The 23,306-nt window shown below is 35.8% G+C and overlaps 5 protein-coding genes, 1 long non-coding RNA gene and 1 pseudogene across 15 annotated transcripts; 4 read left to right on the plus strand and 3 right to left on the minus strand.

The window, feature by feature from the left end:
* Nucleotides 1–106: 106 nt before the first annotated feature.
* LOC125499942 lies at nucleotides 107–2,236 on the minus strand. 2 transcript variants are annotated; one of them, XM_048650391.1, is made up of 5 exons: nucleotides 2,126–2,236; nucleotides 1,904–1,997; nucleotides 1,355–1,833; nucleotides 897–1,238; nucleotides 107–814 (listed from the first exon to the last, which is right to left on the minus strand). In XM_048650391.1, the coding sequence occupies exons 2-5, from the start codon at nucleotides 1,968–1,970 to the stop codon at nucleotides 197–199; spliced, it is 1,506 nt and encodes a 501-aa protein (XP_048506348.1). In that variant the 5' UTR covers nucleotides 1,971–1,997; nucleotides 2,126–2,236; the 3' UTR covers nucleotides 107–196. The 2 variants fall into 2 exon arrangements, with proteins under 2 accessions (XP_048506348.1, XP_048506347.1); XM_048650390.1 differs by having other exon boundaries at nucleotides 1,904–2,223.
* A 1-nt stretch (nucleotide 2,237) lies between these two features.
* Nucleotides 2,238–10,370, plus strand: LOC105688385 (short-chain dehydrogenase/reductase family 16C member 6-like). Of its 4 annotated transcripts, XM_048650394.1 has the most exons (8): nucleotides 2,238–2,490; nucleotides 2,936–3,149; nucleotides 8,513–8,714; nucleotides 8,812–9,168; nucleotides 9,248–9,362; nucleotides 9,499–9,580; nucleotides 9,683–9,793; nucleotides 9,858–10,370. In XM_048650394.1, the coding sequence occupies exons 3-8, from the start codon at nucleotides 8,526–8,528 to the stop codon at nucleotides 9,928–9,930; spliced, it is 927 nt and encodes a 308-aa protein (XP_048506351.1). In that variant the 5' UTR covers nucleotides 2,238–2,490; nucleotides 2,936–3,149; nucleotides 8,513–8,525; the 3' UTR covers nucleotides 9,931–10,370. The 4 variants fall into 4 exon arrangements, with proteins under 4 accessions (XP_048506351.1, XP_012260066.1, XP_012260068.1 ...); XM_012404643.3 differs by lacking the exons at nucleotides 2,238–2,490; nucleotides 2,936–3,149 and adding an exon at nucleotides 5,793–6,730; XM_012404645.3 differs by lacking the exons at nucleotides 2,238–2,490; nucleotides 2,936–3,149 and adding an exon at nucleotides 6,752–7,126.
* LOC105688205 lies at nucleotides 4,152–5,717 on the plus strand (annotated as a pseudogene).
* Nucleotides 10,371–10,429: 59 nt separating the features above from the next.
* On the minus strand, nucleotides 10,430–11,815 carry LOC105688386. Of its 4 annotated transcripts, none has more exons than XM_012404650.3 (3): nucleotides 11,015–11,668; nucleotides 10,793–10,929; nucleotides 10,430–10,735 (listed from the first exon to the last, which is right to left on the minus strand). In XM_012404650.3, exons 1-3 carry the CDS (start codon nucleotides 11,289–11,291, stop codon nucleotides 10,430–10,432), a joined length of 720 nt encoding a protein of 239 aa, XP_012260073.2. In that variant the 5' UTR covers nucleotides 11,292–11,668. The 4 variants fall into 4 exon arrangements, 3 of the variants coding, with proteins under 3 accessions (XP_012260073.2, XP_012260074.2, XP_012260072.2); XM_012404651.3 differs by having other exon boundaries at nucleotides 10,430–10,929; nucleotides 11,015–11,254; nucleotides 11,321–11,660; XM_012404649.3 differs by having other exon boundaries at nucleotides 10,430–10,929; nucleotides 11,015–11,662.
* Nucleotides 11,798–14,314, plus strand: LOC105688383 (ketohexokinase-like). Of its 2 annotated transcripts, none has more exons than XM_012404639.3 (4): nucleotides 11,798–12,257; nucleotides 12,586–12,910; nucleotides 13,120–13,388; nucleotides 13,471–14,314. In XM_012404639.3, exons 1-4 carry the CDS (start codon nucleotides 12,115–12,117, stop codon nucleotides 13,901–13,903), a joined length of 1,170 nt encoding a protein of 389 aa, XP_012260062.2. In that variant the 5' UTR covers nucleotides 11,798–12,114; the 3' UTR covers nucleotides 13,904–14,314. The 2 variants fall into 2 exon arrangements, with proteins under 2 accessions (XP_012260062.2, XP_048506350.1); XM_048650393.1 differs by lacking the exon at nucleotides 11,798–12,257 and adding an exon at nucleotides 12,267–12,459.
* Nucleotides 14,018–21,638, minus strand: LOC105688384 (short-chain dehydrogenase/reductase family 16C member 6-like). 2 transcript variants are annotated; one of them, XM_012404640.3, is made up of 8 exons: nucleotides 21,465–21,638; nucleotides 17,091–17,250; nucleotides 16,377–16,534; nucleotides 15,409–15,586; nucleotides 15,162–15,291; nucleotides 14,968–15,091; nucleotides 14,763–14,888; nucleotides 14,018–14,679 (listed from the first exon to the last, which is right to left on the minus strand). In XM_012404640.3, the coding sequence occupies exons 1-8, from the start codon at nucleotides 21,482–21,484 to the stop codon at nucleotides 14,613–14,615; spliced, it is 963 nt and encodes a 320-aa protein (XP_012260063.2). In that variant the 5' UTR covers nucleotides 21,485–21,638; the 3' UTR covers nucleotides 14,018–14,612. The 2 variants fall into 2 exon arrangements, with proteins under 2 accessions (XP_012260063.2, XP_012260064.2); XM_012404641.3 differs by lacking the exon at nucleotides 21,465–21,638 and adding an exon at nucleotides 19,716–20,027.
* A 39-nt stretch (nucleotides 21,639–21,677) lies between these two features.
* LOC105688390 lies at nucleotides 21,678–23,283 on the plus strand. The gene is made up of 2 exons (XR_007277036.1): nucleotides 21,678–21,819; nucleotides 21,918–23,283. It is a non-coding gene; the product is annotated as an uncharacterized LOC105688390 (long non-coding RNA).
* The last annotated feature ends 23 nt before the right edge of the window (nucleotides 23,284–23,306 follow it).

Consider the following 23,306-nt stretch of genomic DNA (forward strand, 5'->3'; position numbering starts at 1 on the left):
GAAAATTTGGAGTTCGGATTCGAATGTGCCACTCGAGCCTCGGCTCTTACACCGAGCAGATGGTATCGATTCTTTCTTTTGCATTGCAGTAATTATAATATTACTATTAGATTACAAAAATTTATTGAAAATGTTCGTTATGAGATTACATTACTGTATTAACAAAATATATCTATCTCGCATATTACGAATCGACTTAATCGGATTTTGCCCGTTGCTTTTGTGCTTTGGAAACCAATCTTTTGTTTGATTTGATGGGACTTACTCCACCAATACTTCCAACATGACGTATCTCGCCATGTTTAACAGGACGAAGTGGAGTACTGGTGCCAAATTTGTGTTCTTTCGGAAGAAACGAATTAATTTTTGATTTTTGTGTAATGGGAGTGTCGTTTTCCAAGAACGTCGACACTTTTTTGGATAATGGCTCATCTTCCACATCTACAGGGCCTGAGCTTTGAGGTTTCTGATTTTTAAATATCAAGGTAGTTTGTCGCAAACTTCGGTTAGATGGATTTTTTAGTACTCTTGTAGTTGACTCGGAAATACTCTTTGGCTTAGGTGGCTTTTTCTTAGGTGATTTTTTTGTGACAAGTTTTCTACGCTTCTCAATATATTTTTCATCCCTATCATCAATAGAGTCAAGCACACTTGGCGTAAGAGCATCCTGTGTTTTATTTGAATCACCTGAAACTTCCTCATCATCCAACAAAGTACGATTCCTCCTTGAGGTTACCCTGCGACGTTTTGTTTGCTTTTTAGTTACATCAGTTTGCCTCACAAAATTAGCCTCAGAGCTGGTGGAGCCGCTATCCTGCGAACAACAAAAGTTTTTAATGAAGATCAATTAGAATTGATTTTTTCTGATAATTCGTCTCAGTGCACAAGATATCTACCGTTAAATCAAGCGACTCCTCATCCTCTTCCGCCAGTTTCCACATAATAGGAGCATTCACAGCAGAGATCGTTTCTTTAAATGCTTTATTCAAGTCGAAGCACTTGAAATTCTTGAAGTAACTCTTGCATTTTGCAATGACAGTGTCATTCAGTGCTTGAGAACTTGACGAATCAATTGTCATTTTTTGCGGTCTAACTCTGTTGGATTTGTACAGCAAATAGAGCATAACATTGTGTGTTTCTTCTGAATCAAGCTCCTGCATGTTGAAAAATTTCAAAGTTATAACGGTGTAACCCAAATTTGTGTCCAAGGTGCATTGGGATAACTGGTTGATAACTGCCTGTAACAAAACATCGCTGCCTCAAATTCTTATTGAACATTTGGCTTGGATTATTTTCCAACACAAGAGCAATTCAAGTTTACCATCAACTTCTCATAAATGCAATGAAGTCGTACCTGCAACTCAATGAACTGATTCATTCTGTTGGTATAGCAGTCTATATGATGTTTACAGTTTCTCAAGAACGACTTAAGTTCGTCGGGATCCTGGAGTGGAGTTTCTTTAAGAATACTTTTCATGTCAACAGACATGGGCATTATCCATTTGCCAATTATTATCTTTTCTGCAGTATTCTTAATCTGCACACCATAAGCTCCACCATCGGCATTACTTGAAGTGCAAGCAAAGTTAAACAGACTTTCATTTTCCACAAATTTAATGCAATGAATCCCTGTGAATCGATATAGTTCATCTGTGTATTTGGCGATGACATCTGGAATTTTTCCAGGAGCGAAATACTGAGGTGATTTTGACTGGAACAAATGTTTGATATCCCCGAACTTGGAAATGTTCAACGAGCACTTGATCCGAAAATTGAGTGCCTTCAACTCTTCGATATCTTTTCTGAGCTGATCTTTTTTCTTCTTGAGTACATCTGAAAAATCGTTGAAGATATTCAAACGTATTTGAATTGAATGTTGATGTTTTAATATTAACTCAATTACCAGCAACTGATTTTTGGCTGCTCTGCTCAAGAGGAATATCCCGATTTTCTTCAATTAACGACGTCATACCTTCTATCTATATTCAATGATCATACTGGCGGGAAAATAATAAAAACAAATCTCAACCTCTGTATGATCGCAAGTTGTGGGCATCAAGCATCAAGTGGTCGGTTTCATAGATCGTAGGAATATTGTGCAAGATTTAAGTTACAGAATAATTACTTTGTGTGCTGGTTCCCACTGGATTCTCATTGTTTCCATTCGACTTTGACGTTGACTGGAATAGTTTGGTTAGGTATTTATGATTTCTACCCACTGAACTCCACATTTCTAGGTGGTATTCGTACGAACCTACAACCTACCGTTACTTACCGACCGTTTCATCCAACGTTTCATCAGCTTGATCAGAGAAAGCGTTGACTGTCAACACTGATCTATAATGACACCGATTGTGAAATAATTCAGTGCACAGGAAGGGACTGTGGAAAGTGGTGAAAAAGCAGTCCAAAGAAAACAGTCAATGGGAAAAACTTTGGGACAAACTCTTCTCTTGTCAAAACGCGCTCCAAAGTTGCATACAGAATCAGGTAAGATTAGGAAAATGCGTGCAAAACGGTACTACCACAGATTGCCAAATACTTTCCATTTTATTTTCAAATTTTGTAATACATCTCATATGCTCCAGCAGGATTGTTGTCTTGATATTTTTCGCATAATGATAAGAAGACCTGTTCGATTGTTGTTTGATTGACAAAACTGTCAGGTATTTCATTATGTTTTGCTTCGAGCTTTACAGGCATATCAAAGATAGCACTATATTTCGTTGTGCTCACAGTAGTACTTTAATATCCCCTAGAACGGAAGATCATTCTGTTTCATTTTTAAATTTCTTCATTCTTATCAAGTTACACTGTTGCTGGCAGTTCCTTGTTTACTGCTTCTAAATAGCACCCTCGGTTTCCGTATTGCTCTAAGTTTTTGAGTTAAAATAAATTTGGGACCTAATTTTGGGGATTATGTATATCATTTTAGCTTACGTCAGCATGGATCCTCCACCCAAAATGAAGTTCTACAACTCTTCAGATCTTCACATTAATCATTATACACGTGGATGGCAAGAAAGTTGCCAACTACCCAGCCCAGAACATACACAGGAAATATGTGGAGCAAAATATCGCCGCTCTGCATACTCAATTTTGGAGCATATCGTGTTGTGACCGATTGTGTGAAGATGCCAATTATGAAGGTAAGGTCACATTCTATGCTATTATGAATAGTTTGGAAATGTGTACTATTAGTCATGTTAACAGCAACAGGTTTTACTAAAAAATGAGAGTTTTATCTCGAAAAGTCTAATTACTTTCTTTCTAATTATGCATGCAAACTCACTTTGAATATTCAATAATCTTTCAGTCTCTGACATCAATTCAGTCAGAAACTGGTTATCTCGAGCATATTTGCATGTCAAATCATCTGGTATTTATTTTTAAATTTTCAAAACTCCAGCACGTTCGAGTCGCTAAAATAAATAGCTTTGATAAAACCTGATTTTTTCGAAATAAGCTTTTCCTTTTCCTCTTATATTGACATTTTTTCAGTCGCTAGTTAGATTTCATTTTTTTTTCTCTATCATTCATATGTCATGGAAAGTCATGGTTACGTATGATTACCTGTCTATCGATAAGTGTCGAATCTTACAAATCTAATAGGAGTGTTCCTAGCTAATGTATTAACCATCATTGGAGTCCTTTTTTAAATAAGTTTGACATGATATCGTCCAAGCTACAAGTCCACCCATCCCCCCCCGATTCGAATTCCAAGTACCAATAATAAGTTAAATAAGTAAAATTCCATTCACAAGATTGGCAAAGTCACCTTTTCATGCACACTAAATTTGGAACTTCTTTCCCAACGATGTCGGAAGTTTCCAAAATTTCGCAATATTCTCATTAGGCGGTTTTTAATGTTAATTAATTTTGTCTTAATTGCACAATATATGTCGTTATGATTTAGGTCATATTTTTTTTTTTCAAGAAAATTGCCTGTTTATTTACATATTATTGTTGAGCAAGAACAGGATGGCCTTCGAGTTAATTAATCAATTGAATCCTCAAGGGCCTCATTGCTCTGCTATGTTTTAATACAATTTTACCAGTAACTGATGAAAGTGTTTGAACCTATTGTTTCCAGATTTTGTAATATTACAAATATATTGACGTTATATGGGCTTCCACGCGTTGCCTATGACATGATTGTTCTATGTTTAAAAATATCCTACACCATATTAACTGCTGCCTGTAGAATCGCGATCCCACATCCCATGAATAACTTATCAGATGATGTCGTTCTAGTGAGTACCATCTATCAACACACAATCAGTCAGCTTTCAATTATCCTTTTCTCTGAATCCAAAGGGTATTCTCATACTTGGTTCGTTAAAGTAAAAAAATTATTCTCACTTATGAGGGAACATTGACAAATCTATTAGATAACCGGCACAGGTAGAGGCCTGGGAAGGGAATTGGCTGTTCAACTATCGTTTCTAGGCTGCACTATTGTTTGTTGGGACAGCAATGAATATGCCAATCGTGCTACGATGAATGCGATATTAGAAAACGGAGGAAAAGTAAATCAAAAGAAATTGGTTTTTTTCACATTCTATCATCTTTGATCACTCAAGATAATTTTCATATTATCCAGGTATATGGTTTTGTTGTTGACGTTTCAAATAGACAAGAAGTCTGCAAAACAGCAAGTATGATGAGGAATGCCGGTATACCTGACATTACCATTTTGATAAATAACTCTGCTGTCTCACTTCAACAGAATTTTCTTCACCAGAACTTATACCAAATAGAAGAAATATTCAGAGTCAACGTCATGCCCAACTTTTGGGTAAATAATCACAATGATACCAATATAATTTATTATAAATCCAGAATAACAAGATTCTTACCTTATTTTATGGTCATGTTCTTACGAACAGGCCATCGAAGCATTCCTACCTATCATGATTCAGAATAACAAAGGCCATATTGTGTCTGTGTCAAGTATCTGTGGGCTGTATGGTCTGCCGAATCGGGTAGCCTATTGTGCGTCAAGATTTGCTCTTACCAGTAAAAATATAGTAACAATTTCCTCTTCATTTATTTATACTAAAGAATGCTAACAATTGTTGAAGGTCTAATGGATGCTCTCCAAGAGAAATTCAAATCTCAATCAAAAGGTTCAAAGATTAATTTTACCACCGTTTATCCATATTTCTTTGATTCAGAATTAATCGAAGGTCCAAAATATAGGTGATTGACTAACAAAAGAAAAGCAAAAACTAGAATTTACCAATCGTTTTTTGAAATTTATTGACGATTAATATTGACAGATTTCCATTCATATTTGGAGCAGTATCTGAAAAGACTGCAGCACAAAAAATAGTTGAAGCAATCAGAAGAAACTATTCTGAATATTCAATTCCAAGGGCGTTCATGATACTGGATTCTATGAATAGGTTTATTCTCTTGAATTTATATAGAATCAACCGTGTGTTACAGTCATAATCAACAAGATTTTATTTTTAGGATACTTCCCGATACCATAAGTCGTTTAATACTCGATTTCCTGAAGAAATGAAAAAATCAAAAACGTCGATTATTGTATTTTATTTTTTTTTATCGTATGAATAACAAGGGGCAGTCCTAAAGTCTTCTGACCCAGTCTAGTTGTGCTGTGGTGAAGGCTTGAACTTAACAGGAACTCGCAATAATTCCCAAATAACAGTTGACCACGTTTATTCTATGCTAGCTATTTATAGATTACATAATGATTTCTCTACTCTATAAATTGGAATACATTACATTCATACCTATTCCTCTATTTGCAGTTCATAACTCTCGCTATACCATTTTTTATATTTGTTCAAGCTGATTATTGAGGGTACGTAAAATCTATGGCGGTATAAATAACTTACATTATACAATAAGAAAGTAATTGTATAATAGTAGTTAAAATAAATAAATAACTAGATAAATCAAGATATTTCGATAAATTAATAGGTATAGTAAGTATCTCGATATACTCATTTATTATTAATTCTTTCAAATACTGAGTCATTTTTTAATCAGATGTATCACTTCTATTTTTACCTTCACTACCGTTCCGATTTATTGTTGACAGCAATGAATTTCCACCTTAACATTTTGCAGCGAGATTTACATTATTCTTCCTGTTCACTACCTCAGCATCCCCGCTCTTATACTTGAACAGTTTCCAATCTCTCATGTCTTTCTTTCACTTTCTCCCTCTCTTTCTCTCTCTCTCTCTTACATACACACACACTCACTTCTGCTATCATTGTTTCTCTAAAAAACCAGCACCTTTCTCAATCAAAGACTGTAAGAACTGCATAGTAATTGTTTGTTGTAAAATGAATTGTTTTTGTACTACGTACTGACGTCATTTCTGACTTCTTTTTTATTCGATGCATTAACTACAGATTCTCATGCATAAGAAATTTTATATCTACCACCTTTGCCATGCCACGCTATAGTACAGAGAATGGAAGGTCATCTTGAGATAGTGAGAATAATTTACGGTTCAAGATATCTGCTAACTCAGATCCAAAAGGATAGATAGAGGAAGGCTCAATGACCTTGCCTTAGGTTGTAACCACATTTTAGGCCTGCCCACCTTAGACTTTTGAAAGACCGTTCTCCCCACTGTAGCTTAGCTGGTCACCACCTCTGTCTTTGGTTTAGTATCGTGGTGCATTCACAGTCTCTTCTTAGTTTGCTTATTCAGAAGAGTGAGCGTTGTTGGTCCTGTGTTAATGTGGTAAGGGGACTTGTTTCATGCACTCAAAAGTCAATTAGACGTATGGATTATTATAATTGTCAACAAACCAATGACTCAAAGGTCAAGTGTACTTCAATTTACACTTTTCCCCCCAATGGTTACTAATTATCTTCACATACTCTTCACACGTTTTACGTGGTCCGTTTTTGATACAAAATAATTACATTATGTGATACATGTTCTAGAACAAAAAGCAACAACATTTGTGTACCATGATATAAACAATTTATGCATATTGTGTATATACATATGTTTTCACCTGTGTGTGGTTCCAGTTTAAAATTTCGTGAATGTAAATGATCATTGGATACATTTGATCAATCTACCAAAATTGTAGTTGAAATAAGTCGTGACAAGGCTCTCAACTGGATACTAGTAATGTGTTAATTTTTTTTACCATTTATTCACAAAAAAAATGTTTTACCACTTTCAACTCGACCACTCATTCGTCAGTTTCATCTTGGCTCAAACACATTGAAATCAGTAGATATTCTTTTGACAATGGACACGTAATATTATAACTAGCTTATTTCAGTCCAAATAAATATTCTCAAACTATGAAATTTTTTTTACATCTGTGCATCATCACTCCACCCTTGCGTCTGGTATAAATGCTTATGGAATTGGTATTCTTTATGTAACTATGTTCTTTCAAATCAACCATGGCTCAGTCAATGGTATTACATAATTTCTTAAGAATATCCTGGTTGTTGAGCCAAGTTCCTCATACTTAGTTCTGCATCATCATGATTGAATCAGAGAAAAAAACGTGTATCAGGAATGTTTTTGAAACGTTACTATTTCATACGTTTGCTAAACAACAAAATAATGTATACTCATTTTATCTGACAACTCGAAAAATGCTGTAGGTGTTGATCTTAAAAAAGTGTTGTACAAAAATTAATGCATTGGTTATTCCTTGTGTACTTGTACCACTGCAATTATTCTTGTGTATTTAGTTTGACTAGACAAACACCTTGGTAAATGTTGATTCACAAAGTTTGGAGTCTGTCACACTTGACATTTGAAGTAGATGATTATATGGATATTGAACGATTTTATGTCTGTTTTAGAACTAGGATTTTTGTTTCTCAATGAAATGTGATCACTGATACTAGGTCAATGATTTTTCGTTTTCATCGTGAGATACGTTAATGCAAATGAGAAAACGATTTCGATAATCCAATGCAATCCCAGTTTCGGTCCTACATGTTTCGAAATTATTGCTGAAAGAAACATCTAGTCTGACCTTTCTTCAAGGCCAGCTAGTCTACAAGGACACATTATTAGATTCGCATGGTTGAATTGACCTCGTTTCGCACGTTATTATAGTTATGAAATCAAGGACAGCTATTTTCATTTATTTAGCTATTATCATTTAATATGAACTAAACTTTCGCCTACAAGTTATACCGCTATTACAGTTTGCAAACTAATGTGTACAATTCAAGATATGGTAATTAGTAATCTACTTCTAAAAATCAATGCTTATAAATTTAGTTTAGATTCATGTAAATGTTCACTGTATATTTCAACTCTTGGTTTGATGATTTTAATGCAATAAATACTTACGCAATATCAAGACCAATGATCTGACAAATAGACCATTCACCTACATAACATTAATGTCAACCTGTTACTTTTTCAGATTTTCTTATCGCTGATAGGATAGATTGGAATTATTAAAATTGATAACACAAAGCGATGGTATCGCCCATTTTATATTTGATTAAATGCTTTTCTGTTTTTGTTTTATTTTAGATTACAGTAAAGGATGTTTTCGCAATCGGATGAAGCATCCAATTCCAACACTAGGGCATCCAGTCTACCGACAATAGCCTTCTTGTTTCTCGGAGTAGAAGTTTTGGCCATAGTTCTAATAAGTCTCCTGCTAGCTTTACTCACTGTTATAAAACGCCTGCTGCCTAAACCTCCAAGAGATTTAACCAACGACAAAGTTGTGGTAGGTGCTATAAATTCACACCAAAACCTGTTTACCACTTCTCTTTACCATCGATCCTCTTTTTAAAATAAGATATCGAATTTTGCATTTTAAACAGGTCACTGGAGCAAAATCGGGTTTGGGGAAGGCCATAGCTGACGAATTTTTTAAAGCTGGCTGCATCGTCGCATCCATTGATCATGATTATAATTCTGAACAAGAAAGAACATATGATTCTACATCACAATACCAAAGAATAGAAGAGTTTGAATCACATGATGAATTTTATCATATATCAACACATCGCAGAAAATTTTTCTATAAATGCGCACCTACTGACAGACAAGAAATTCTCGATGTTGCCCAAGAAATTCAAAGAGACATCGGTCCTGTCAACGTGTTAATAACTTGCGCCGGTGATTCAGGTCAAGATATTTTGGATACGGTTTCAACAAACCTCATGAATCACTATTGGGTTAGGCAATTTGGTTTTTACTTCACCATCATCTAGATTATCATTAATTCACAATTCAAGTTTTTTATGAACGTTTCAGACAATGTTAGCATTCGTGCCTTCTATGCTGCAGTGTAAACAGAGTCACGTTGTTGCTGTACTACCAACAACTTCTACAGAGGACGCTTATTTAGGTTCAAAAGCAGCTGTTGCAGGTTTATAACATTTATTGTTTTTCTCATTCTGATTGTGAGTTACTTGTATCAAAAACAATACCAGAGTCCAGATGGATAACTCTACAAAAACATTTCTCTCTCAACAGTCCCATACAAATACTCTGATTCTTTTTAGGGCTTGTTGGAGCAATAGGTCAGCAATTTAGCCGGGCAAACCAGCTAATTTTCACAACAGTTGCTCCAAAGGCAGAGCCTAGGTATGTTTAATCATATCAAATACTCTATGTTGAACACATTCTCCCAATCATTTGCATTGTACGTGTACCTAAACCAATTCACCGCATGTCTTGTACTAATAGGTTGATGGAGCAAACCGAGCAACAAACAGCACGAGATATAGTCGAAGCCGTTCGTCGAGATCAGGAGACCCTGTCGTCAAGCTGGAGATCACATGTACTTTATCCGGTCTGGTAAGTTCAAATTTGTCTGATTTCATCAAATTGAATATTACAACCAATTTTTCCCATTTTTTAGTTATACCGTACATGAAGCAATTGGTGGTTTAACAAGTTGGCTGTACAGACAAAGCTGCGACGATCCTACCTAACTTCGTTCTCATGAGATGAGATCTAATTGTATGGTTACTTTTCATTGAACTGACTAAAATGTTTTTGGTTTTGTTTCTCTCCCTACGGCAGGGTTCATAGCATGGGTGAGAGTAGCTCATGGGAACAATGACTTCGTGTCATAATATTTTACAAGATTTTCAAACGATATTGTCATTTTTGTAAGAAAATATCTTGACACAAGAGTTTACTCGATGAGAGTCCATTGAACAAGTTAAGCAAAATAGCCCCCACTTTTCACAGCAATTACCAAATCATTTGTAGCTCAATTTTTCTTGCCTGTGTCTTAACAGATTGTTATTAATTTTTAAGTTAATATTCAAGAAAATATTGTAATATGCTAAATGTCGCAGTTATTGACAGGTATTTATTAACGTGTACGCACAATTAAATAGACAGTAAAGTAAATTTAGTGATGAAACTCGTTTGAATCTGATTTACAGATGAATATATAATTAGTGTCACGATTTCAGATGTATTTTAATCTGGGATTAATACGTCATAATGACCACTCTCCGTTCTTCCGCTGAACAATAATCTCGCCGTACGATAATTTTTGTTCACTCTATTGTGAAAAATTCGCTCCAAGTTACCCCTTCCGTCCACTTCTCTATAGATTGCCAAATTCATATGGTATAATTTTGTCGCTACCACGCACTCCAACTCCGTAGCATACGTGCCATTAGCCATCATGTAGTCGTAGTATTCTTGTCTATTGGAAATATTCCATTCTGCCATAACGAATGCACCGTAGTCACGCCAGTTATCATTTATGTGTTCTACTACCTGCGAAAAAGATTGCAGGGTGAAACCAATTACAGGTTTCAACTTTTTCGAATATACCATTGTTCTAAGCGATCTGTGCTCGTTTTCGTCTCCCCATATGATGTAACTGATTGAACGATACATGCAATTTCCATCCCCAAAGATCTTATGTACGTGGAAAGTGCCCCCCGAAAATTTCAGGATATCCGTTTCGCCTTGAAATAATAAATTTCGTAAAAATTACAACACCTTGATATTATATATTCTCTGGAACTTAACTACATGGGGTTTGAGCACCACCTTTGATGTAGTGAAATGAATTTCGTTTCCCAATCGAAGTTAGTTTTTGATAAAGCTTGCTTTTCAAATTCTTCGAGCCTTTATAATTTTGGTATGTACAGTCAACTTCTGATAATGAGTTGTACCAGCTTGTATTACTTTCTATAGAGAATTGTAGACTGTTACTGTCACCTCTGTCGTGATACATATACCGCTGACTCTCTTTTTCTTTTTTAAAGCATGTGGGGTGCAATGGGATTTCTGAGAAAGTGAAAATGAAAGTAGGGACAAATGTCATCAGGGTTATTTATCATTTCAAATCGATACCATGTTCTCTTATCTGCGAATAGATATTTGTACACCAAATGCAAGGCAAGCATAGCGATAATAGGACAGCTAATGAATGCGAGCTACGATCATCCAGTTTAATTTGTTTTAATTGATGCTCTGATATCAAAATTTAGTAGATATTCATATTTTAAACAGTCCTCATTGATTCATGAATATAATAAATATCTTTGATCGCAAATATTTTAGAGCTCACTAACAAGAAGTCAACTTTTTAAACTTCGGATTTTGAATCGATGATTTGTAATAGACATTTTCTTCTATTCAAATCACGTGAAATCAGCTTCTAGTCGAAAAGTATTCATAGCATTGTTGAGAATAATTCAAATTTGGTTACCATTTCAACGCCATAATACTCTACGTGAGACAAGCTTCAGTCGCAATTCACTAGGCGCGCCGCGCGTCGATTTATTTCAAATTGGTGCGTCACCCACAGTTTGTTATCAGCTGTCGTCTCACTGATATAATGTTGTCTTCAGTCGTTTTGACACTACCGAGAATTCAGTTCACTTCAGTAAGAGCTTAATTGCTCAGTTCATTAGTCACGATGTGCGGTATAGAAGTATAGAATATTACGAGGTCAAGAGGGGCACGCGAGAAAATCTGGGCTTGAAAACTGTTTGTGATCTGTGGTTATTGTTCGTGGTTTGGTTGGTGGTATCAGAGATTAGTCGTGGTGACAATTGCTCCAGTTTAGTACCTAAGGCTAACTATTCGGTCTGTTGTAAAAGTACCTGTCATTGGAAGTTATTGACCTTTCGAGGCGGGAGGAAATGATTTCCAGTTTTTATGAAAAGATTGTGGGTACTTCCCCTCCTCCCGAACCCAATGAACCAAAGATACTATGCGTTGGTCTGATTTGTCTCGATATCGTTCAAGTTTGCAAAACATTCCCTGTAGAGGATAGCGATCAAAGGTACGAGTTTACATTATTCCATTATTCTTTTGATTTGTATAACAGAAACATGCTCTGTTACGATTTTTAATCATCTCTGGAACCAAGCAAAGGTGATGCAAAGGAATCGTGACCGATGCTCAAGGGCAAGGCATCTATCTTCACGAATGAATTTAATATCCGATTATCACTCTGATAACCAGTCTTGTTTGTGTCGGCAGAGGTAGTGATTATTATTCGAGCAGTTATCAACTATTTATAATATCCTTTTGCTATATCTCTTTGTCTTTTTGATGAATACCTTACTCTGGTATTTCAACTGTAATACCTGGATTTTAATTTTTTTTAGATGTATCGAGCACCGATGGCAGCGTGGGGGTAATGCCTCAAACAATTGCACAGTTTTGTCGCTGGCTAAAACTCCTTGCGAGTTTATGGGGACTCTCAGCTCGGAACAACATCTAAGCTTTTTGCAAGATGATATGAGGAAGTACAAAATAAACTTTGCGCACTGTCCGATGTTGGAAGGAGCTGGGTGTCCCACGTCCACCGTCATCCTGAGTTTGACCTCTGGAAGTCGCACGATACTGCATCACAATCCAAGCTTGCCAGAACTGACTTTTGAAGACTTTGCAAAATTAAATTTAGAAGAATATTGTTGGATTCATTTTGAGGTGAATTCCAGTAATAATTTTACATACATACATACAGGATTATTCCAGAATAACAAAGACAGTAGGTACGAGGCTCATTTCTCGTAGATATAAATTATTTTCTCATCAAAATATCACATCTCATTCCACCGGACTAACATAAATTTTATATTTGATGCACCAGGGTTCTGTATCTGTAACATTTCTCATCGAAAGTATCAATGTTTCAGGGTAGAAATGTGACAACAGTCTTGTCTATGATAAAACACGTAGAAACATACAACAATTCATTGAAAAATTCCACGCAAAATGACAACTCGACAGATTCTTTCCACTTGCCAATAACGATCAGTGTGGAACTTGAAAAGTCAAACGAACAGCTGCTGGACTTGCTGCCCTATGTTGACGTTGCTTTTGTTAGCAGGGACTTTGCTCTCTTCAGAGGCTGTGATAATATGAGTGAAACTTTGAGAAGCATAGCCCAAGAAGCAAAGTCTGGGTGAGTCATCGATTTAATCAAAGTTTAGCACTTCTGAAGTGCGATAAAAGTTTGCTATATCTATTTTATTGACCGTTTACAGGGCTACCATAATTTGCGCTTGGGGTGACAGAGGCGCAATGGCAAGAACCCCTGATGGAACAATTGTTCAGTCTCCTGCGTTTCCACCTGCTAAAACAATCGACAGTTTAGGCGCAGGTGATACTTTTGCTGCAGCAATACTTCATTACCTGAACAAAATTAAATTCTCTAGTAACAAAAGTGTGCAACCCATGAAAACTCTGAGTGAGAAATTGCTACATAATGAAGACCCAGAAACTAAATCAAATGAGGTCAAGCGCGAAATCAAACAAAATCACAATATTGAAAGCCTTGAACAAAGTCACACGGAATTCATAGATAGCGTAGTTCTTCAAAGCGCCGTTACTTTTGCATGCAGAGTAGCCGGTGCGAAACTTGGTCTTAAAGGTTACGACGGGCTCGACAAAATATTCAAAGAACTCCAAAAAGTTTAGCTAAAAAGCCAAAGTTTCTGCGGTAAAACTATATGGTATATATGAATAAAAAGAGTTTTGTTTATCGTGACTTCAGAGTTTTTTTTTACGAATGATTAAAAAGTAATGCTTGGATGCATATTATTTATTTTTATTAGATGATATTTTTGTACACAGACTTTGGAGCACTTCGTTTATATAACAGCTGTTGCAATTACTCTACCAACGTTATTAAAAAGTCGAATTGTGGGAGTCGCTGTGAACAAAACCTATGGTCTACATGATCAGTAGATTAATATTAAAAGACAATTTAATGTACGATTTTATAAAACGTGATATAATACTAGAACTTGTGATATAACAAACAACCAATGTATAAGAACAGTTGAAAAAAAAGAACGAACAACAATAACAACAACATTTGACAAGTAATCACAGTAACGCGAAACGTGATTATTTCTTTCCTATTGAGCTTAAAATTAAACTAAAACTAGATAAAAATAAAGATAGCGTCGAACTTATTAGTTTTTAGGGTAAGTAGGTACTTGACCATGCACTCTAACAATGGCTCGCTTGCAGCGACGATCATCTTTCGGTTATTACGACTCCTAATTTTGATTGTTTTGCCAGGCGCCCGAAGCTCTGCGAATATTCACCGAATTCATCATTCATATTGTCACTTATTGGTGTAGTAACGTAGAACCAAGTAGACATTATATTAACGTATTTATCAGTCCGCTTCAACCCCACTGTCAAGGAAGTCTCTAACAAGGAGTGGAACTTTGTCAGGAAAGTTCCTAAAACGAGTACAGAAAAGATTTATTTGATAGTGACTGAGGTATGATTACGAATTCAAATACTTAAAAGCCATTTTTCTCACCTGAAGATATTATTGATATGAAAGAACACACTCGGTATAGAAGCTTCTTGTACATTACGTCGTTGAGCTTTTACTATTTCAGCAGCTGCTGTTTTTGGTGGAACGAGTGAAAAGAGGGTGGGGAATCTGAAAACGATTCAGATTTAGTATCCAGTTATCTGCAGTTAAAAAAATGGTTCAACAGTTTAAACAGATCTCAACTTACCGCATTTTCGGCTTCTTGCATAGCCCGGTGTCAACCATGTATGGATATATGCATGTGAATTTAATGTTCAACTGCTTTGGCAACATCGCGTCCCTTAACTCTAGATGAATGGCTTCCATTATACCTGAATGAAAATATATGTATAGGAATTAATCGATGACAGATTCTCTGTATAAGAATGCTCTGTGCCTCACCTCTTACTGCAAATTTCGAACCGCAATATGGTACGAGATTTGGAAGTCCGGCGATACCAGCCATCGACGAGAGTGCTACAACGTGTCCGTGATTCTTCTTAATCATGCTTGGCAAAAAAGTTTGGAGCATCTTTGATGGAAAAAAGAAAGAACTCGTGTTAATATCATCGAGATAACGACCGTGATAGGCTTCGGCATCTTCAATATGAACGACGAATTGACGTTATACCACTCGAAGAATTCTTACCCAGAAATGGGCGATCACGTTAACGTCAAAGGTCTTTCTTATCTCCTCTGGCGTGTGATCCATTAAAGTATGGCATGGCATGATCCCAGCATTATTTACTAGTATCGTAACGTCCCCCACATCTCTTTGAACTTCAGCAGCAACCCTGATCACCTCCTCTCTATTCGTCACGTCACATCTACCGGACAATCATGAGAATAACAGAGTGAACCATTCATTACATTATCTGCCAAGTATTTATTAAACTGTATCGTCTGTGAAATTCCCTCCGTGCTCCTTTCTATTTGATCTTTTTATTTCGCTTTGCTTCCAATTAGAAGGCTGCAAATAGACCGTCAAACTAACGAGAAAAACTTTAAGAAAACCGAAAGTCAAGAGGTATACGAGGGAATCAACACCGAGGCTTGACACAGATCATTTTGACAGTGGTGAACAATGTAAAAATGCGTCGAAGTGTTTTTATTGCGATATTATTAATTATTCAAATGCCTCGGACCTCGGGTAGTTGAACTTTCGTTCACCCTATGCGAAATAATAAAGCACGAAGTAAAAATATTTTTCTAAAAATAATTCAGCGTAGAAATTCGAAAATTTCTGATGTAGATCCATCCCGACTTTGAATACGCGTGTTTTACGTTCATAGTTAATCGACGATCATGCGGGATACGATTGCAGAGACGTTGATTCAATTATCGACAAACCGGTAAATGATAATAAACATTTGTCACTTTTTAACTATTTCCAAGAAGCTATTTCAAAGATTTTTTTTTTTCTTTCCAAGACGCGCGGAATCTGCAGATTTACGTCGTAATGGTGTAATTCACCATTGTAGAAATTGCAATTCTGATTGTTATCGATCGATATTCAAATCATCCCATTTCGAACAGCATCCGATAAATAATTTAAGAGTTATCGCTGATCAAGCATTTCCATATTACAATCTATAAAAAGTAATCTTCAACAATCACCTGTAAGTATAGACAGATGCCGTCTCGTTAATTTTCTTTATCTCTTCAGCCGTTTCCTTGTTTCCGTTTTCATTTAAATCCCAACAAACAACTTTTGCTCCTAAAGTTGCATATTGCAGAGCTAATTCTCTGCCAATGCCATGTCCTGCTCCAGTTATCTGTAAGCAGATTTACTTGATAAGAAAGAATATTCGTCATAGAGCCAACAATTTTTTTACCACAGTATTACGTAAAGCGATGATTATGTGATTACTGGTTTTACATTTTGGGTTAATCATAGACTGTCTTCAATTAATATTTGTCTTTTTTTTTTTTTTTTTTATATCAATAGTTTTTACCGAGAAATAAACTTCTTGTTACAAAAAAAAAAAAATATAATATTGTGGTTTTGAAACTCTGAAGAAGAAAAATTGAACGGCAATTAGTAAAGGATCAAAATTAAAAATGATTCATAATATTTTCTGGCTGAGGTGAGATTTTATTCGATGATACTCAAATCGGTACTCTGTACCAGAATGCTAAGGTCATTCTTGAACTAGATTTAAATGAACGAGTTATCAATTAACGAGGTCTACTCTACACCACAATCCATATAACACCGCTTGTTATAAACTAAGTTACGTCGATGAAAATTGTTATATTCACAGTGATAATAAGTCAATGCAAAACTGACTATAACATTGACCGTCGATGTAAGATTGTATTTCTTCTTACCAGGACCACTTCGCCGCTCACATTTTTTTCTTCGACCGGAAAAATTAGCCAGAAAATACTTTCGACGACGTAGTACAGCATTTTAAATATCAAAAGCACAACGTCCGCAAATACGGCGATCCCTGCGTATGCGGTAACCATGATTTCGCCGGTGAGTCTCCTGAAAGCACGAGTTTAAACTGTTTAAAAACCTTACAATCTTCTCTTATTTCTATACTAGCCGCCGATATCCTTCCCCACCACTGATTTTTCGCGCCGCCAATTATTTCCTCCAGTTTAAAAGTTTTGCAGTTTAATTCCTGTTCTCTTCGCGAAGGTCGTTGGAATATGGCGGGGAATCGGATATAGCCACGATACCGACTTGTACCGCGGTCTTCCTCATTCTTTAAAATTTCAGATATTCGTATCGAGCCGTACGGCGGTGATATAATGGTAGAAAAAATTTTGTTCGATAAAAGAAAAATCGAGGTAAAATACGTGGCGAAAAAAATGATTGAATTGGAAAGAATATCATAATTGACACAAAATCACCTGACACGCAGGAGAACTATGGTTCGCAACTTCTCGCATTCCATGCGTCTTAGCGAGGCTCTTCTAATGGTTTCAAAATAGTTTCGTAAATCAATGCGTGATATAAAAATAGGTATTATACCCATAAGTATATATGATATACGTAGGTATACATCACAAGCGTATGATACATATATCATCAGATTCCGATCTTTCGCGAATTCAAGATCATCAGGTTTATACTACATTAACAGGTGCGTATATAAATTTATAAGTATATCCAATATATTGACGCACGTCCGACGTATTTTGTTTTTATACACAGGATGTATATCAGATATCCAGAGAATGTAATTATAAAAACGATATTGCCTATCAGATGATCATTTTTACTCAGAGTTGAAGTTTCCTTTTTCTTCGTCAATACAGTCGAATAGATGGATATTGTGAGCTGTTATTATTATTGTTCATCGCTACTACCGTAGACAATAATTTCCACAGGTCTTTGACGCCTTTCGTACCACATGGGTGCGAATTGCTTTTTCGTGTTAAATTGTTTTGTTTTTTTTATACATCACACATCGCTATGCGCTTGGTAACAAACAGAAAAAATCAACGCATTTGATTTTGGCACAAAATTTTGCAAGAAATTTGCAAGTTTCATTAATTTTCTATTCCTTTTATGAACATTTACAAAGGTGAGCAAAAAGAAACCAACAAGTTTCCTCGCAATTCGTACATTTTTACGTGCACCTACATCAAACCGCACCGTCACCAGTGCACATTGCACCTTGACCCTGAGAATTCTTTAAACTTCCTCATATAACATCGAAATCAACGTGCATACACTGGAGACTCTACACCTGTATCGAGTGTTCGATTCGTTTATACGCGTTTCAAGGGTAAGGTCCCGAAGGTGTAGTATTTATAACTCAATGAACGATTTGCCTGAATTATGTTCATTTCATATTCAATTTCGTTCCATTTCATTGTTTGTCCGACTTTTTTCGTTATCTCACATGTCTTTTTATTTATAATGCTTTCACCGCGGTGTTATTTTGAATTTTGATAAATATATCATTGTTTTTAAAACTCACCGTCTTCCCCTACTCTCACTTCTGTTATACGATCTACTCAAATTCTGTTTTATTTCCAATAGAAAAGACAAACGATCGCGTTCAAAAATTTTACACACCTTTATATGCACGTCTTTTTTATTCGCAATGCTATGAAATTGATTTTGCTGAGAAAATTCGGTATAGTTAGCTCTAGCTTTGCAATAAACATACGTATTCACATGGTTACATATATGTATACGGTACATAATGCATCAGCAATAAATACGTAAAACATGAATGCTCGGTTTGAAAAAAAGATCATCGATATCCACGTACCTGTACAACGAAAACTCGTAGGTACTGTAATTATACATAAATGTAGTGTGGAGACAAGTGGAAAAAAATATATACTAATTGATAACAGCTGACGAAGCGGAGAATATGAAAAAACGAATGAATCAACATTGTCATCTTATCAATGAAGTTCAATGACCTGGGAATAATTTAATTCGATATGATAGTATTTCGCTGGTACAAGGATTCTGCAAAACTTGAGGAATTTTTGGCACCAAGTTCTTTTACGCGATGTATCTTAAGATGAAAACAAAGGCGGAAGAACCGAAAGCAGAATCTTAGGGAAACGGAAGAAGAAATTTCTACAATGGCATACCATATAACAGCATACATCTACATATACCACCATCTACCATGTAGATCGAATCAGACGGGTTATAAAAATTATTAACATAATTCGACCTTCGTGCAGACCGTCTCATTTGTCAAGAGAAAAAAAAAAAAACCCATGCACGTTAATGTACATGTAAATTATACATCGATCTCTGTCGCTTTCCACTTAATTATTTTTTTTTTCTCTTGTCTACGATAATTAATAATTATTCGAATTTGAACGCGATGGCTGTTGCGCCATCTGATCTTCGCGTATAAACTTCGGCGGTACCAGCTATAAATATAAGTGAACTATCGATTTGAAGAAAGTGAACAAAAAATTCAATTTCTACGCGAAATATGTTTCGTTACATGCGTAATACGTACATACCTTCGTTAACGTATAAAAAATACGGTATATATCATACGACTTGATCAAACTTCACGACACTTGTTGGAATATAACGTTGCTATTATTATTATTGTTGTTGTTGCTATCGTAGTTGCAGTGGTTATTATTATCAGCGACGCATGATTACTGACGATTATTCAACGATTCGTTCATTTAGTTTTTGTAAAGTAGGTCTCGTGCCCCTATAATGTAATGCAACGATACAGAACTTCGGCTGGCAACGTTTAAAACGCAACTGAATCGACCACGACGTTTGTCATATCGAGAATAAAAGACTAGTGCTTCATTCGTATGGTGCTTCAACCATTCGAATCGCGTACATGTATTCGAATAATATTCTTCACTTATTCAGTCACGTCATCATCAAATACGCACACACATGTACCTACTAAAATCACACAAGTATAGCGTAACGTAGAGTGTAACGCGCCTCTTAAATACCTATACTTATGTATCGCAATTTAGGACTTTTGGCAATATACATATGTATGTAGCATATAATAAGAATCGTCGTGTACGTGGTAATTATCAGAAAATAAACGGCTTCTATTACGCTGTACATAGAAGTTTTGTTTGACGGTGTTTTGGTTTTTGACTGTTTTTTGATTTCGATGCCTTCGAATACATTATTGCGTTCTAACAAAACAAAAAAAAATGTCCCATTACGTCAATATTAATAATAATTTTGTCCTCTATTCCATTTTTTATCATTGTATATATGGACCAGTCGTAGAATACATTTGTATCGATACATTTGTGTATACGTTAGGTAAATATATACATAGCCTACTCATCGATGTTTATTTAATTTTAGTAACGACATAGTAACGAGTTACTTTTATTTTTTATTTTTTCCCCAATATATTTATATATTCATATGTAGGTATTTTTGATTGTCTTGTCTTGTCTCAATTTAGATCAGGAATAAACGATACGTCGGTTGGACGGAAAAGAAAGATATGAAATGGAAGAACTCGTCTCCTAGATTTGAAGATAATCCCCACGTACTATTAATAAGTCCTTATCGTTTGATGTGCGGAAATCTTTGGTACAGGTATATGAGTGCAGATGTGTACGAAGGTATAGGTACGATATGTATACTTATACGCTGGGCTCTTGCGGTTTATTTCAGGGCCACCGAGTATAAACCGGATTTTTACGGATCTCAAACAGCGAGTGTATTAAGGAGAGAAAAAACCGACCGACAAAAACTTGGGAATGGCTTTTGTGTCTGTTTCTTTTTTTTTTCAATAACCGTTTAAAAGATACAGATGCACACATGTGTACGCGAGAACAGTGATATCGTAAAGTTTTGTTTTTCATTTTGCGGTGAGATATTCGTGTATTTGCTAACATCTTTCACTTTTAATGATAGGAAGCAGGAGGAATAATCTTTTTTCAAATCAACCAACATGTCTCGAGGAGTAGGGAAACAAACGAAACCTAAGATTCGCGTTTCGAACAGTCGCGAATTTTAATCGTCCTCCATTTCGGGACCGGAAGTGGCGCGACTTTGACTTTAAGATGTAAAGTAATTTCTCGAAGCCGGGCAAATTGTTGGATTTCGATTTAATATTCGTAAAAATATATGCGAATCAGCCAACTGGTTCACGTTTGGCAATCGTGGACACAAATGAAAAATTATACAACTTGTGTACGTGTATCGCACGTTGATAATTTTATACTATAGTAAAGAAATTAGATAGAATTATACGCTAATAAACTCACTTAAATTCACGCAAATCCATAGTCTTACTCCCGCACCCGCGTTCGGAACATCAATAACATTGGAATGATATTTTCCTGACGAAATGTTTGCACTTTTCTTCAATATGAACGGCCGTACGACCGACGAAATTTATCTAATTTGCTGTTGCAGTTTAGAACGCTGGCGAGTTTCTCGTACGGAATGAGGGAGGAATTATACGTTGGACGCGGCTGTAAGGATAATAATAATGTGATGTAATTCTACGACTGAAGCTCTAATTATCACCGACGACCACTACACGTCTAGTGATTATGTTGTGTTATTACAGACACGCGTAGATAAAGATATAAAGTTTTACAGGAGGAACACTGTATGGTATGTACAAAGTAGATAAGATCGCCTAGTTGTGTGAAGTGTACATATTGTCGGTATTACCATAGATACATGTATTGAACCTATGGTGTTACGAATAGATTTGTCGTGGAGCCGGATGACTTATGGCCTGTCGAATTTATGGATATTTCTAAATTCAAATGGATGATAAATTCAAGCGACTTATACTTCTGCGTTTCTGACGTAAGCCACAGCTGTACAAATGAATTTTAACAACTATATTATTATTTATTTATTTTTTCCGAAGATAAATATCATTTTTGAAATAATATGGAGGAATTCGAATCTATACCTTGCGATTCGTTGACAGCGAGACACGTGTGAAGCAGGAAGAGATCGAAGATTGCCGAAAACTCCTTTGCCGGGTGACTAATCGCGTAATAAACGCGTTAAAACTGCGGCAAATATTATGAATTTTTGGTGATTTGGCCGAGGAATAGAAAGTAGGAATGCATTTTTGATCGTTAACGTTAACGGTCGAAAAACGCGCGTCGATAATTATTTTTCCATTGATTATTTTATCCTTACATACAAACCAATGCTGCAGGTAACGAAACCCGAAGCTAGGTGAAATTGTGGTGCGCGGCTTCTGCTTGATGCTTGAATTCTAAATTAAACAAAATAAGTGTGATATTTCATGTAGTTGTTGGAAATATTTTAAAATTAGAATCTAAGTTCATATAAGCTGACCTACGAGTTGGTGAATATCAATGTATAATACATTGACCCTTGACCATGAGTCAGATTTTATCTTCAATTGTCGAGTTATTTTCATTGTCGTTTTCCGAGTCACGAGTCATTAGCAATTGAAAGGTTTCTTTTCTTTTCTTCGTTTGGCTCAGTTCATTTTACCGACTTTTCCTTGTAGCTGATAATCTCAATGTTTTTGAATGCCTGTTATAAGTAAAATGGTAAAACCTAAATAATCTCAAGGCCTTCGCCCGCCATACGTACATGAAGCGTTCACGACCTCCACGCGATAGAAGAAAACTTCAAAGGGTGATTCATTTCGAACTTGTTGTTCGTCTTTGTGGTCAAAGGATTTTGGAAAGAACAAAATTTAGGAGTTCGTTCGGAGAAGCGAACTTACTATTTTCGATCTGGGCTATACAAGGAAGAAGTTGATCATGATGGAATGGAAGAAGCGTCAACAACCAGAGACTTGCACCTGCTAAAAGGCACTAAGTTTGTGATGTGATGTGAAAAACTAATTGATTTTTGTTCCCTTTTTTGGTTTCTGAATTATCATTCAGACGAGGAATGAAAACTTTTATTCGATCCCACGTCAAGAATTCCGCAAGCGGCGAGAATACCCTTGAGCCAAAACGTTGCCGGGGCTCGTCCCAGAATCCAAATATGCTCACTAAATTGGTTTAACGATCGATTTATTTTCTATGTATAGCGAATTTTATACTTTAAATTGCAATAAAATTGTAATATCTCCAAGTCGTTGTTCAATTTATAATCAG

Source organism: Athalia rosae, chromosome 2, assembly GCF_917208135.1.
Source record: "Athalia rosae chromosome 2, iyAthRosa1.1, whole genome shotgun sequence".
Taxonomy (NCBI): domain Eukaryota; kingdom Metazoa; phylum Arthropoda; class Insecta; order Hymenoptera; family Athaliidae; genus Athalia; species Athalia rosae.